This window comes from Ovis canadensis, chromosome 7, assembly GCF_042477335.2.
Source record: "Ovis canadensis isolate MfBH-ARS-UI-01 breed Bighorn chromosome 7, ARS-UI_OviCan_v2, whole genome shotgun sequence".
Taxonomy (NCBI): Eukaryota; Metazoa; Chordata; class Mammalia; order Artiodactyla; family Bovidae; genus Ovis; species Ovis canadensis.
The window spans coordinates 34,326,446-34,339,187 of NC_091251.1; the positions used below are offsets into that span (position 1 = coordinate 34,326,446).

Consider the following 12,742-nt stretch of genomic DNA (forward strand, 5'->3'; position numbering starts at 1 on the left):
GTCATGATAGTGACATCTTGGAATTGCCAAATTGCTCGTCTTCCTGTTTCCAGTGAGCTCATAGAACCAGAATTTGGTTTTCCATTTTGCAAATCAGGCGGAAAGCGCCGGCCTAGTGGAAAACGTGTTTTCTCTCTGGGGAATGAGTGCCTTTCTTTCAAGATTCAAATTGGAGTCATTTTGATGAGCCAGATGGAGGAGAGATTCCATTCAGAGGCAAAAGTTCCCCGAAATGGTGGGCATGGGTGGATTGCCTATGCTGGCTTCTGGGGCACAGAGTTCTCAGTAATTGCCAACCTGATATATATCTTCATCTTTCTTCCTTAGAGGGCAATGCCAGGAAGCTGGTGAAGGCTTTCTTCTCCACTATGGTTGACGGCGTTAAATATGAAATGGCCTCCCACCATGAGAAGGATGCCACCCTCTTGGGCAGGGAGGCCAGCCCCAAGCCCGAGCAGGTGAAGCTGAAGAAGGAGATCTCGCTGCTGAATGGCGTGTGCCTGATTGTGGGGAACATGATTGGTTCAGGCATCTTTGTCTCCCCCAAAGGCGTGCTCATCTACAGTGCCTCCTTTGGCCTCTCCCTGGTTATCTGGGCAATGGGGGGCCTCTTCTCTGTCTTCGGGGCACTTTGTTATGCAGAACTGGGCACCACCATTAAGAAATCTGGGGCCAGCTACGCCTACATCCTTGAGGCCTTTGGGGGACTCCTTGCCTTCGTCCGTCTCTGGACCTCGCTCCTCATCATCGAGCCCACCAGCCAGGCCGTCATCGCCATCACCTTTGCCAACTACCTGGTGCAGCCCATCTTCCCAAACTGCTTGGCCCCCTATGCCGCTGTCCGCCTGCTGGCTGCTGCCTGCATCTGTAAGTGGGGCTGGGGCAGAGGCTGGGGTGTGAGTCAGCTTAGCTGATAAGGAGCTGGAAAGGAATGCCTCGGACAAACACTTTTGCTGTTCTTCGTGTGTGTGCTAAGTGTGAAAATTCAAAGGGCTTCAGTGTCCAAAGAAATAAATCCTTTCTTCCAGCTTCTCACTGCAAACATCATTAACAGTCTCTGCCCTTGCTGACCTTTACCTTTAAGAGATACAGTTTTGTTCTGTTTTACAAAAATGGGGTTATAGTACACATATTTCTACAGTTATTTTTTTCCCAGAATTTATCAGTAGTGTTCTTTTTGACATACAGATCTACTGAAAAAAAAAAAAAGCTTCCAAGTTATTCCATGTTAATTTTAAGGCTATATTTATTTAACCAATCAGGCCTCTGTTAATGGCAATTTCAGTTGGTCCCAGTTTTTCAATCTTACCGATAACACTCCCTTGAATATCCTATTGTGTTTGCATGAGTTTTTTGTGGGCTAGATTCTTTTCTTTTTTTAAATTTATTTTATTGAAGTATGATTTATAGGGTTGTGTTAATTTCTGCTGTACAGCAAAGTGATTCAGTTATAATACATATGCATTCTTTTTTATATTTATTCCCATTATGGAATATCACAGGATATTGAATATAGTTCCCTGTACTATACAGTGGAGAAGGAAATGGCTACCCACTCCAGTATTCTTGGCCTGGAGAATCCCAGGGACGGGGAGCCTGATGGGCTGCCGTCTATGGGGTCGCACAGAGTCGGACACGACTGAAGCGACTTAGTAGCAGCAGTACTATACAGTAAGACCTTGTTGTTTATCTGTTCTATATATAATAGTTGTGTGGGTGCTAAATTGCTTCAGTCGTGTCCAACTCTTTGCAGCTCTACGGACTATAGCCTACTAGGCTTCTCTGTCCATGGGATTCTCCAAGCAAGAATACTGGAGTGGGTTGCCATGCCCTCCTCCAGGGATTCTTCCCAACCCGGGGGATTGAACCCACATGTCTTTCATCTCCTGCATTGGCAGGTGGGTTCTTTACCACTGATGCCACCTGGGAGCCCATGTATAATTGATGTCTGCCAATCCCGAGCTCCCAGTCCTTCCCTCCTCTCCCCGCTCCCTCTTGGCAAGCACAGGTCTTCTCCTTGAGTCTGTTCATTTGTGCCATGTTTTGGATTTCATATATAAGTGATTCATATGCTATTTGTCTTTGTTTGACTTCACTTTGTATGATAACCTCTAGGTCCATCCACGTTGCTGCAAATGGCATTCTTTCATTCTTTTTTTATGGCTGACTAATATTCCATTGTGTATATACGCTGCATCCATTCATCAGTCAATGGACATTTAGTTTGTTTTCATGTCTTGGCAATTGTGAATGGTGCTGCTGTGAACACAGGGCTTCATGTATCATTTTGAATTACAGTTCTGTCCAGGTATCTGCCAGGAGTGGGATTGCTGGATCATACGGCAACTCTGTTTCAGTTTTTTTTGAAGAACCTCTATACTGTTCTCCATAGTGGCTGTACCAGTTTACATTCTTTGTGGGCTAGAGTCGTCTTCTTCTTCTTTTTTTTAAAATATTTATTTATTTGGCTGAGCCAGGTCTTAGTTGCAGCATGTGGGATCTAGTTCCCTGACCAGGAATCGAACCCTGGCCCCCAGTGTTAGAAATGTGGAGTCTCAGCCACTGGACCACCAGGGAAGTCCTTAGATTCTTAGAACTATCATTTCAACTTACCCTGGCCTTTTCTCTATCTCATAAATATTATTTAAAATTTTACATTTAGCAAAGCCACGTGGAAGTGCCCAGGAGCTGATCCTCTGCAGCCCCATCCCTCAGCTGCCTCTGCTCCGGAAAAGTGCCCTCCCAGCGTGGGAGGCCCTAGGGCCTTGGAGATCCCTCCTTGCGCCTGCTGTGGGGAAGCTGATTTGGGGCAGCCATGGGGCACAGGCGTTTGTGTCAGGTACAGCTGAGTGTGTACCTGGTGGGCGTCGGCTTGCTGGATCAAGCCTTTCGTCACCCTCGTGTGCTCTTCCCTTTCAGTTTTTCCGCCGCCCCATTTCACTCTTAGCTCCCTCTCCAGCCTCCCTCCTATGGCGGTTGTGCAGAGAGCCGCTGTGCTCTGTGGGCGCCTCCTGTGCTGCGTGTGCCCGTGCATGGGCTTGGGCTGTGTGTGGGGCTGTGTGTCATGCTGGCACTGCTCAGGGAGGGGCAAAGCCACTGCCCTGTGTTGTAGGAAGGGAATTTTCCCTTGAGGTCTTAAATACGATCTATAGTTTTCTCTGGCATCATTAACAGATGATTTGGTAGGATGACTTACTAGTGAAACTAATTTTAGGATCTGTTGGTCTTGGAGTCGCCTCAGACGTGGGCATATAGTTACATATGTTGTGTAGAGTAAGGATTATTCCACCTAAGTAAGATTTCCAAGACAGCTGCATTCCTTTAAGCCCTTGAATTCTACTTTAGCTGTCTTGATTGAAATCTCTTTCAAACCAGCGCTATGTATTCTTGCCTGCATAATGTGACTCGTGTGTGTGACTCAGGGTCACCCCGCTGTACATGTCAAAGCTTATATGACTGAGGCCTTTCCAGGCCCCTGGGGTGGGGATAAATATTTGCTTCTTCAGTGGCCTCAGAGGACTGGCTTGACTTCAGGGCCTCAGGTTTTCTCCTTTCATGATTTTGATCTGTGTCTTCTCTGACAGCTGTTTCCCCTTGATTCTGACCTTGGGCCTGCCTTCAGTAGTCTTTTTAATTTGCTGCTTCTAGTTTGGGAGTAGGGAGGTACTCAAACTCTTGTGCACTAGGTACCCATAGGCACACATGTGCGTCCTCCTCAGAATATATGTTAAGTAGCCACAGTTATGATTAGTCTGGACAGCTCCCTGGTTAATAAAAGACAGAGCTTTGTGCCTGGTTTTATGGCATATATTTGAGATAAGCCCAATAGAGTGAAAAGCATACCAGACTTGTGTTTGAGGCTGGCTCAATAACTGTGTGTAGTGACTTGTTACTTCCAAGGTTCTAGGAGCATGACATGAGATTCAGTGAAAATCATAAATCATGACTCAAGTATACCGTTTCAATGATTGTGATGTTTAAAACTGCCCTCTCCCGGTTGCTTGTAGGACTTTGTTCTATCTCTAATAATCTTCAGAGGCACATAGAGATCGGCAAGAAGGTTCAGAAGGGCAACTGAGATTGTAAGTAAGAATTTAGGGGCATATGATTCATGAGTTTCTTCCTTCAGCTTTTGTTTAATGAGCACTCAGTACAAGTCAGTGGAGTAGGGAATGGCAACCCACTCCAGTATTACTGCCTGGAGAATCTCATGGATGGAGGACCCTGTCAGGCTACAGTACATGGGGCCACAAAGAATTGGACACGACTGAGCAACTGAACACACACAGTACAAGTCAGATGCTAAGGCATTCTGTCCAGATAGCATCTAGGCAGTAATATCTCATTTATCTAACCATAACCCTTCAGGAGTGGCTCCGTAGGTAAAGAATCTTCCTGAAGTGCAGGAGGCCCGAGGTCAATCCCTGGAGCTGGACGATTCCCTGGAGAAGGAAATGGCAACCCACTCCAGCATTCTTGCCTGGGAAACTCCGTGGACAGAGAAGCCTGGCGGGCTACAGTCCATGGGGTCGCAAGAGAGTCAGATACGACTTAGTGACTAAACAACAACAATCCTTCAAGAGAAAACCTGGAAGTAAGGAGAGGAAATGGTTTACAAGCAGCGAGAAAAGAGAGACTCTAGGAGCAGACAAGATGGCTTTCTTCTTGTGGGAGGAGTGCTTAGGAAGAGAGCGCAGGGACTGTGATGTCTGCACGGAAATTTGAATATATACATAGCTGTGTCCTCAGACATTTCTCACAGAGGGAACTGCGTACGAAGGTGCTGGGCGCAAAAAGGCACAGAGCCAGTCCAGGTTCAAGCATTCCAGGTGGTTGATGTGGCTGGAATGTGGGTAGGAGAAGGGTGAGAAGGGAGAGTCTGGAAATGTAGCCTCAGGGCCAGCTCAGCAGGGGCCTAAACAGGTTAGACTGTATCTTGAGAGCAGGCAAGAATTTTTGACTTTAAGTGGAGACATGGAAAAAAAAAAAAAAAGAAGTGGAGACATGAAGTCAAGAGTTGCTTTGAAGAGGAACTCTGACTTTGTGGAGAATGTTTTTGAAAAAAGTGAGGGATAGAAGGTAGGGAGACCAGGTTAGGGAGCTGAAACCTGAAGAGTGGTGAAGGCCTACACTGTAAGGGAGATGAAGGAATAGATAAAGAAATAGGTAGAATTTCTGATTCTGGTTGTGGAGGACATACAAGCTCTCAGAGATGATGCTAAGGATTCAGGCTTGGACAGATGGAAGGTTGATGGGGTTACCTTCTGAAACAGGGAGGTGGGCAGTCAGTCATGACTGATGAGGTTGAAGGGGGGTGTCTGGGGCTTCTGCTGAGCTGTTCATATGCCCTTTCAGGAGCCATGCCTTTGTTGTGACGCAGAGTTGTCGTTTTCCCACCAAGTCACGCTTACCTGGGTTTCCCTGGTGGCTCAGTGAGTGGTAAAGAATCCCCCTGCCAATGCAGGAGATGCAGGTTTGATCTCTGGGTTGGGAAGATCCCCTGGAAAAGGAAATGTCAACCTGCTCTTGTATTCTTGCCTGTAAAATCCCATAGACAAAGGAGCCTGTCGGGCTACAGTCCATGGGGTCGCAGAGAGTCAGACATGACTTAGTGACTACACCATCACCACCACACTTACCTAAAAAGAGGCTGATGTGTCCATGGTGATGTCAGCCTATTAGTGTACATGGTGAACATACCTGTATGGTTTCTAATGACCAGAAGTCATATGTTCATGATCAAAACACCCCTTTCCTAATACTGTAGTCACTGGGGAACCCATCTATTAATTGTAATCCGGGAATTGTTTGCAGGGCATGTAACCAGAACAAAGAAAGTTTTGACTATTTGAGGAAAATTTACTGAATGTGGTGGGTTCTATAAAATATGGAGCTGAAAGGTTAAGAGCCCTTCCTGCAGGGAGCTCATAGTCGGTGGACTAGAAGAGCAAAAGTAGTCAGTTGTATGTGATGAGCGCTGGGAGTGGGTGGGGTGGGCTAATGAGCGCTGGGAGCGGGAGATGAGATCCACTGTCAACACTGAAGGATGGAAAGAAGTCAAGGGGCCCATGAAACACCCACTCACCACAGCCCGCAAGGCCAATGCCATCTGACAATAAGTAACTTGCCTCAGACCTCTTGCCCCCACTCTCTGCTCCAGCTTCTGACCTTATTGCTTTTCTTCCAGTTTGCCTGGAATGTACCTGCTTCAGGGACTTTGTACTTATTTTTCCTTTTTTCCTGGAAGACTCTTAGAATTTATTCCCTCACTCCATCATGTCTTTGCACAAACATTACCTTGCTGAAGGCTTGCCTTGTCTAAAATGCTTACTCTCAGTCTTCTAGCTGGTTTATTTTTCTCTGTAGAGGCTTTTTTTTGGTCATGCAGTGAGCCATGCAAGATCTTAGTTCCCTCAAACAAGGGTGGAACCCGTGCCCCCTGCAGTGGAAGTGCAGAGTCTTAACCACGGGGCCGCCAGGGAAGTCTCTTGTCTATAGACTCCTTACCACCTGACATTGATTATGTATTTGCTTATTGTCTCTCTCCCTCTAGAGTATAAACATCATGAGAGTAAGGACTCGGTTTTGCTCACTACTGAGTCTCTGGCACCTTGATCAGTGCTGTGTACTGATGTCTGCTAGATACTTAGTAAATATCTGTTAAGTGGAGAAGGGGCAAGGAATTCTAGGCCCAGGGAAAGGCAATGTTAAGGGACAAGGTGAGAAGAAGTGTGGGGGTGTGGGGTATGTGTGGGGGACTGTGGGATGTGAGGGCACAAGGGGTGTAAGGGGTTAGTGCACAAGGCCAAACCTTCCTAGTAGGTTTAGATTTTCTTCCGAAGCATACAAGGAGCTGTTCCAGGATTTGAAGGAGGAAGGGATGCAGTCGGGGTGGGACATAAGAGCAAGGCTGGAGGCAGAGACACGGGTTAGGAAGCTCGCTTAGGGATTTAGGCAAAACTAGAAAAGCCTGAACTAGGGCAGCAGTCGGTGAGGTGGACAGGATAGATAGGAGAGTATTAAGAAATTATAACTGGTGCAACCAATAACTCTTACTGGAATGTCTGGCGTAAGAGAGGCAGGTGGTGAGGAAAACATCCACAAGCCTGTGAGTCTGTGCCACAGGGGCTGAGCCTGTCTTATGGTCCACTGTACACCCAACAGAGAAACAGAGAGGAGCCTGATACATACTTCTTTCAATGATGAGATGAGGTTTCTGGTCTGGGCAGCTGGTAGGTAGTGGCATCACTTATGGGGAAGGGGAGGAGAGAATCATGTTGAAGTTGAAATTTACTTGTAGGATGGTAGGTGGGTGTGCCCTTTGGGAGCTCAGGGAAGAGATGGGGCTGAGACTGAACATTCAGCTAGTATTCACGAAACACTTGCCATTTTCCCAGCGCTGGTCATTGACTTTATGAAGGTCTCAGTGTGTGTTGTGCTTGTGTGTTTGCAGGATGGGTAACTCAAGATTACAGTAGATCACGCTAAGCATTGTGATTTTCAAGGCCCAGGGAGCTACAGGAGGAAAACTGAACTAGCCTAGGGGTTTGAAAACTCTCTAAAACGAAGTTTAAACTGGCACCTAGATGAAGAAGAATTAATCGAGAGTAGAGAGGGAAGAGGAGCATCTCAAGCAGCAAGAATGGACGTCTTTGGGACACTGAAAGGAGTTCAGGTTCAAGTTTTCTGGTTTTTGTTTTGGCTGCTTGGCATATGGGAGCTTAGTTTCTTCACCGGGGCTCAAACCTGGTCACCCCCTGCAGTAGAAGCTTGGAGTCTTTTTTTTTTAATTTTATTAAAATAAACTTTATTTGTTTACTTTTAAAAGATTTTTATTTATTTATATTTGGCTGCACTGGGTCTTCGTTGCTGCACCCAGGCTCTCTCTAGCTTCTGTAAGCAGGGACTGTTCTTCATTGCGGTGTGCAGTCTTCGCATTGCGGTGGTTTCTCTGCCTGTGGAGCACAGGCTCTTGGTGTGAGGGCTTCGGTTGCCGTGGTGCATGGGCTTAGTTGCCCCGAGGCATGTGGGATCTTCCCAGACCAGGAACTGAACCCGTGTTCCCTGCATTGGCAGGCAGATTCTTAACCCCTGCACCACCAGGGGAGTCTCAGGGGTTCAGATATTGAGTTTGAGGTAGGAAATGTTGAGAGTTGGCTTGTAGAGGTAGATGAAGGTCTGTCAGATAAGTTGTCCAGGTCTTTATAGACTGTTCTTGTTTTTATCACTGTGTAACAAATCACACAAAACTAAATGACTTCAAACAGTCATTTTATTCTTTCATGGTTCTTCTCAGGAATTTGGAAAGAGCTAAGTGGGGGCAGTTCTGGCTCAGGCTCTTATGTGATTGTAGTTAGATGGTGGCAGGAGCTGTAAAACAGAGGAATGTTGAAGCAGATGGGGACTAGATGGGCATCTTTTTCTCAAGTTGGGTTGCGGCTTTTCCCTGTGGTCTCTCCTTATGGACTATGATGAGCTTCCTCCCGTAATGACAGCCTCAGTGCAGTCAGACTGTTCTACTTGTGACCGAAGGCTTTAAGAATGAGTATCCAACCAAGCAAAGTGGAAGTTGCCTTGCCTTTTATGACCTAGCCTCTGAAGTTGCATGGTATCCCTCCTGCTACAGTACTATGTGGGTAGAAGCATTCACAGAATACCATCCAGTTTCCGAAGAAGAGGCACAGACCCTATCTCTTGATGGGCAGAGTGTTAAAATCACAGTGTATGAAAAGCACACGTGGGATGGGAGATATTGCCTAGATGTCTTTGGAAAACACGATCCATAGCACATGCTTTATTAAGGAGTTTGGTGAGTTGCCTTTTGTTTTTTTTTTGATGTGGGGCATTTTTTAAAGTCTTTACTGAGTTTGTTACAGTGTTGCTTCTGTTTTATGTTTCGGTTTTCTGGCCATGAGGCTGTGAGGGATCTTAGCTCCCCAACCAGAGACTGAACCCACACCACCTGCATTAGAAAATGAAGTCTTAACCACTGTATCACCAGGGAAGTCCTAAAAGTTAGGGAGAAATTACATTTTTTTCCTGGACCTTAGTTCCCCACCCAGGGATTGAACCCATGCCCCTTGCATCGAAAGGCAGAGTCTTAACCACTGGACCACCAGCAAAGTCCCTTGGTGGGTTTCTTCTAAAGCAATGAAAAACCTCTTTGGGCTTTCAAAGCAGGGGAGTGATATTTGTGATTTAGATTTTAGAACTTGTGATTTTTAGAAAGATTATTCTGACTTTGCAGGATGGAAAGCAGGGAGACCAGTTAGGAAGCTGTTGCCATGATCTTGAGAGAGAGGAGAGATGATGAAGTGAGAAATGATGGTGGCTTGGACTGGAGTCATGTTTTAGGGATGAAGGGACTGGTTAAGACTTGGATACCGATTAGATACAGGTAGAGGTTGTCGATGATGATAAGATACTCCGATCTGGCATCTGGCTCGGGCAACTGGGTGAAGGGTGTTGCCATTTACTTATGGGGGAGCACTGGAGGAGCAGTAGGTTTGCTGGAAATTGTTGGGATCAATTGTGCCTGGTGAGGCTGTGTAGGTGGTTGGATATTCATATGTATCTGGAATCATGACAGTTGGGCGGGTGATATACTTTTGGGAATCATCAATGTATAGTTGAAATCATAGTAGGAGATGAGATCATCCTAGGAGAGAATAAGAAAGGGAACAGAAAAGGGCTTAGGATATACTCTTAGAATTCTTCAAAGAGGAGAGCAATTTGAGAAGTCAGTGGCCGACAGTGTCCAATCTGCTAGGAGGTCAAGCTAGATAGGGCCAAGTGGAGTTGAATTTATCAACATGAAGATCAACTGGTGATCGAAGTCAACTGGTGACTTTGGAGAGGGAACTTTCAGGGCAATGAGGGTAGAGTTAGATTTCAGACAGGTGGCTTATTCATCCTGCAAGATTTATTGGGTATCTACTCTATGCCTAGTTCTGGGTTAGGGCCTGGGGATACAAGGGTAAGTGTGACCCAGTGTCGACCCGCACAGAGCTCACAGTTGACGGGAGAGACAGATATGTAAAGTGTTCAGAGGAAAGGCAGCGCTCCCAAGAGAGGTTGGTTTGCACTCAAAATTAGTCTGTTTTGGAAGAACTGTTAAGTAAGATCAGGAGCAGAACAGCATTAGACTTGAGAAGAAGGAAGTCAAGGAGCACTTTGGCAGGTTTTTCACTGGAGTCATGCAGCTGCATTGTGGAGACAAGGGCAGGTGAGGAAATGTAGGTGTGCTTTCTAAAGGATGGACTCTGCAGGCAAGAAGGGCAGTTGTTAGAGGCAGGGACTCAGGCTGAGGGAGGAGCTTATGGGAAAGACAAGCCTGCCTTATGTTGGTTTGGGGATGTATTTCTCAACTTGGATGAAGTATTCTTAGCCTACAATGAGGTCTTCTTCATTGGAATGCTTGGGTGCCCAGAGTCAGCATCTCTGTCCCTTGAATGGTGCAGAGCATCCCCTCACCCCTTTAAGAGGTAGTGGTGCAGGGTGGTTAAGACCATGGAATCAGGCAGGTTGAATTTATTAGCCTCGGTTTCCTCATCTATAGAAGGGGATTCTGCCTCTAGAAGCATGATCTGTACTTCTACCGTACTTTCATCCTTTTCATCAGTGACAGTTTCGAGAGAGCAAATAAAGATTCTGCTTCTTTCGGGGTGGCATGTATTTCCTTTACAGGCATAATCTTCCTTTAAAGCTGCTGATCAACTAACTAGTATTGCAAATGGATCTTGGAATCATTGACCGATTATTGCATAAATAAGTTGTTTGTATGCATGGGTGACTCCGCTCTTTGCTGATTTCATTGTTAGGGTAACTACAAGGTGCCCCCCCGCCAGGAATTCCGCCTCCCTTCCCTCAACCCCAGCATGAGCCTCTACACTCGGTCCAGGTAGCAATGGCCCTGGTGTCTGACTGAACCCACTTTGCTGCCCCAGAATGGATGGGTTGTCTCTCAGTGACTTTCACAGCACCTGATTCTTGCAATTGGCCATGTTCACTTTTCTGGGAAGTCTGGAGACGGTTTTTATTTTTAATATTTAGAAAACTTATTTATGTGGCTGCGCCAGGTCTTAGTTGCACCATGTGAAATCTTCAGTCTTCGCCGTGGCATGTGGGATCTTTAGCTGTGCATGCAAACTCTTAGTTACGTAGGGCATGTGGGATCTAGTTCCCCAACCAGGGATCGAACCAAGGCCCTCTGCATTGGAGCGTGGAGTCCTAGCCATTGGACCGCCAGGGAAGTCCCAGGGCACTGGATCTGGAGTATGGTGGGTTCAGGCTCAACACATGCTTGTTGGATGGGTGGATCCATGGGGGGATGAATGGATGAGTGCATGAATTCTGAGTTCTGAAGGAACCTTGCTGTCCTGTCCAGGGTGCTATAAATGGTTACTTTTCCCAGCCAGAGGGGTGTGCATTTGGCCCCTCCTGAAACTAATTACTCTGGCTTCTAGGAGCTCTTTGAGGATTGCTTCAGTTCTTTGTAGCCAGAAGCCCTGATACCCCAGAGGGCAATAGTCCCACTCCCTGGCCCACATCCTTGCATGCAAATAGAGCATATGGTATAGTGCAGCGTGTACAAGTCTTGGAGCTGGCCAGTGAGTAGCCTCAGTTCCCTCAATTGTAAGATGAAGATAATAAACCTACTCTGTTTGATTAAATTAGATAATGTATGCAACAGTGTTGGGATTCCTTGGTGGCTCAGACAGTAAAGAATCTGCCCACAATACAGGAGACCTGGGTTTGATCCTTGGGTCAGGAAGATCCCTTGGAGAAGCAGCCCACTCCAGTGTTCTTGCTGGGGAAATCCCATCGACAGGGGAGCCTGGTGAACTACAGTCCATGGGGTCGCAAAGAGTTGGGCACGACTGATCAACTCACATGCATGCACACACGTAAGAATGTGAGTGACATAACTGTCAGCCAAAAATGGCATCTGTGGCTGCAAGTTATACTCACAGTCATATACATCTTGTTAATTTCTAAAACCTTGACTTCTGTATTCTGTATTTAGATGATTAAAAGCAGTCTTAATCTTAAGTAGCTTTGAGATCAGCAGGGATGGCTGAGACTCCTCCTCCTCTTTGCTGGGGAGGTGGAGGTGGCGTCGTTAGGACTAGGTGTCCAAAAACCCAGCTTCACACAGCTGACTGACTGCCCTGACTGACTCCCCTTTCTCTGGAGCCAATGTGCTTTGGTCCATTGTTTATTTATTTATTTTGACGTCTGGCTTTTGGGAGTTCCTCAACCAGGGAATGAACCCGGACCAGGGCAGTGAAAGCCTGACTCCTAACCACTAGACCCCCAGGGAACTCCCTGCTTTGGGCCACTGTTAGCGGCCCTGGATGTTTCTGCTCCTGTCTTGCCTACACTCACCCTCCCTGTGACCCAGTTTTTTTGGTCTAGATCTTTGCCTTTGGGTAATGGGATGGTTTATCTCTTGTGTGTTCCGTACCAGTCGGCTAGCAGCACACATGTGGGGCTGGAGGGGAGCTGTGAACAGACTGCTCTTTAGTATCAGATAGTCTTGGTGTCCCTGATCCTTGACCCTTGTGATTTGTGTGTAGTAAGTGCTTTTCTCAAGAGGAAAGGGTTATATGTGTGCATATAGTTGATTCCCAGGTGGTGCTAGTGGTAAACGCAGGAGACGTAAGAGATGTGGGTTCGATCCCTGGGTTGGGAAAATCCCCTGGAGGAGGGCATGGCAACCCACTCGAGTATTCTTGCCTGG

General features: G+C 46.6%; 1 protein-coding gene across 8 annotated transcripts in view; it reads left to right on the forward strand.

The window, feature by feature from the left end:
- SLC7A7 (solute carrier family 7 member 7) overlaps positions 1-12,742 on the forward strand; it is a 34,424-nt gene that overhangs the window by 7,198 nt on the left and 14,484 nt on the right. For 7 of the 8 annotated variants that reach the window (XM_069595781.1, XM_069595779.1, XM_069595780.1 and 4 more), the window contains one exon: positions 328-867. In XM_069595781.1, coding sequence (XP_069451882.1) covers positions 369-867 — 499 coding nt within the window. In that variant the 5' untranslated portion in view covers positions 328-368. Of the gene's footprint in view, positions 1-97; positions 236-327; positions 868-12,742 lie in introns of all 8 variants that reach the window. The other variant, XM_069595776.1, reaches the window with a different exon arrangement.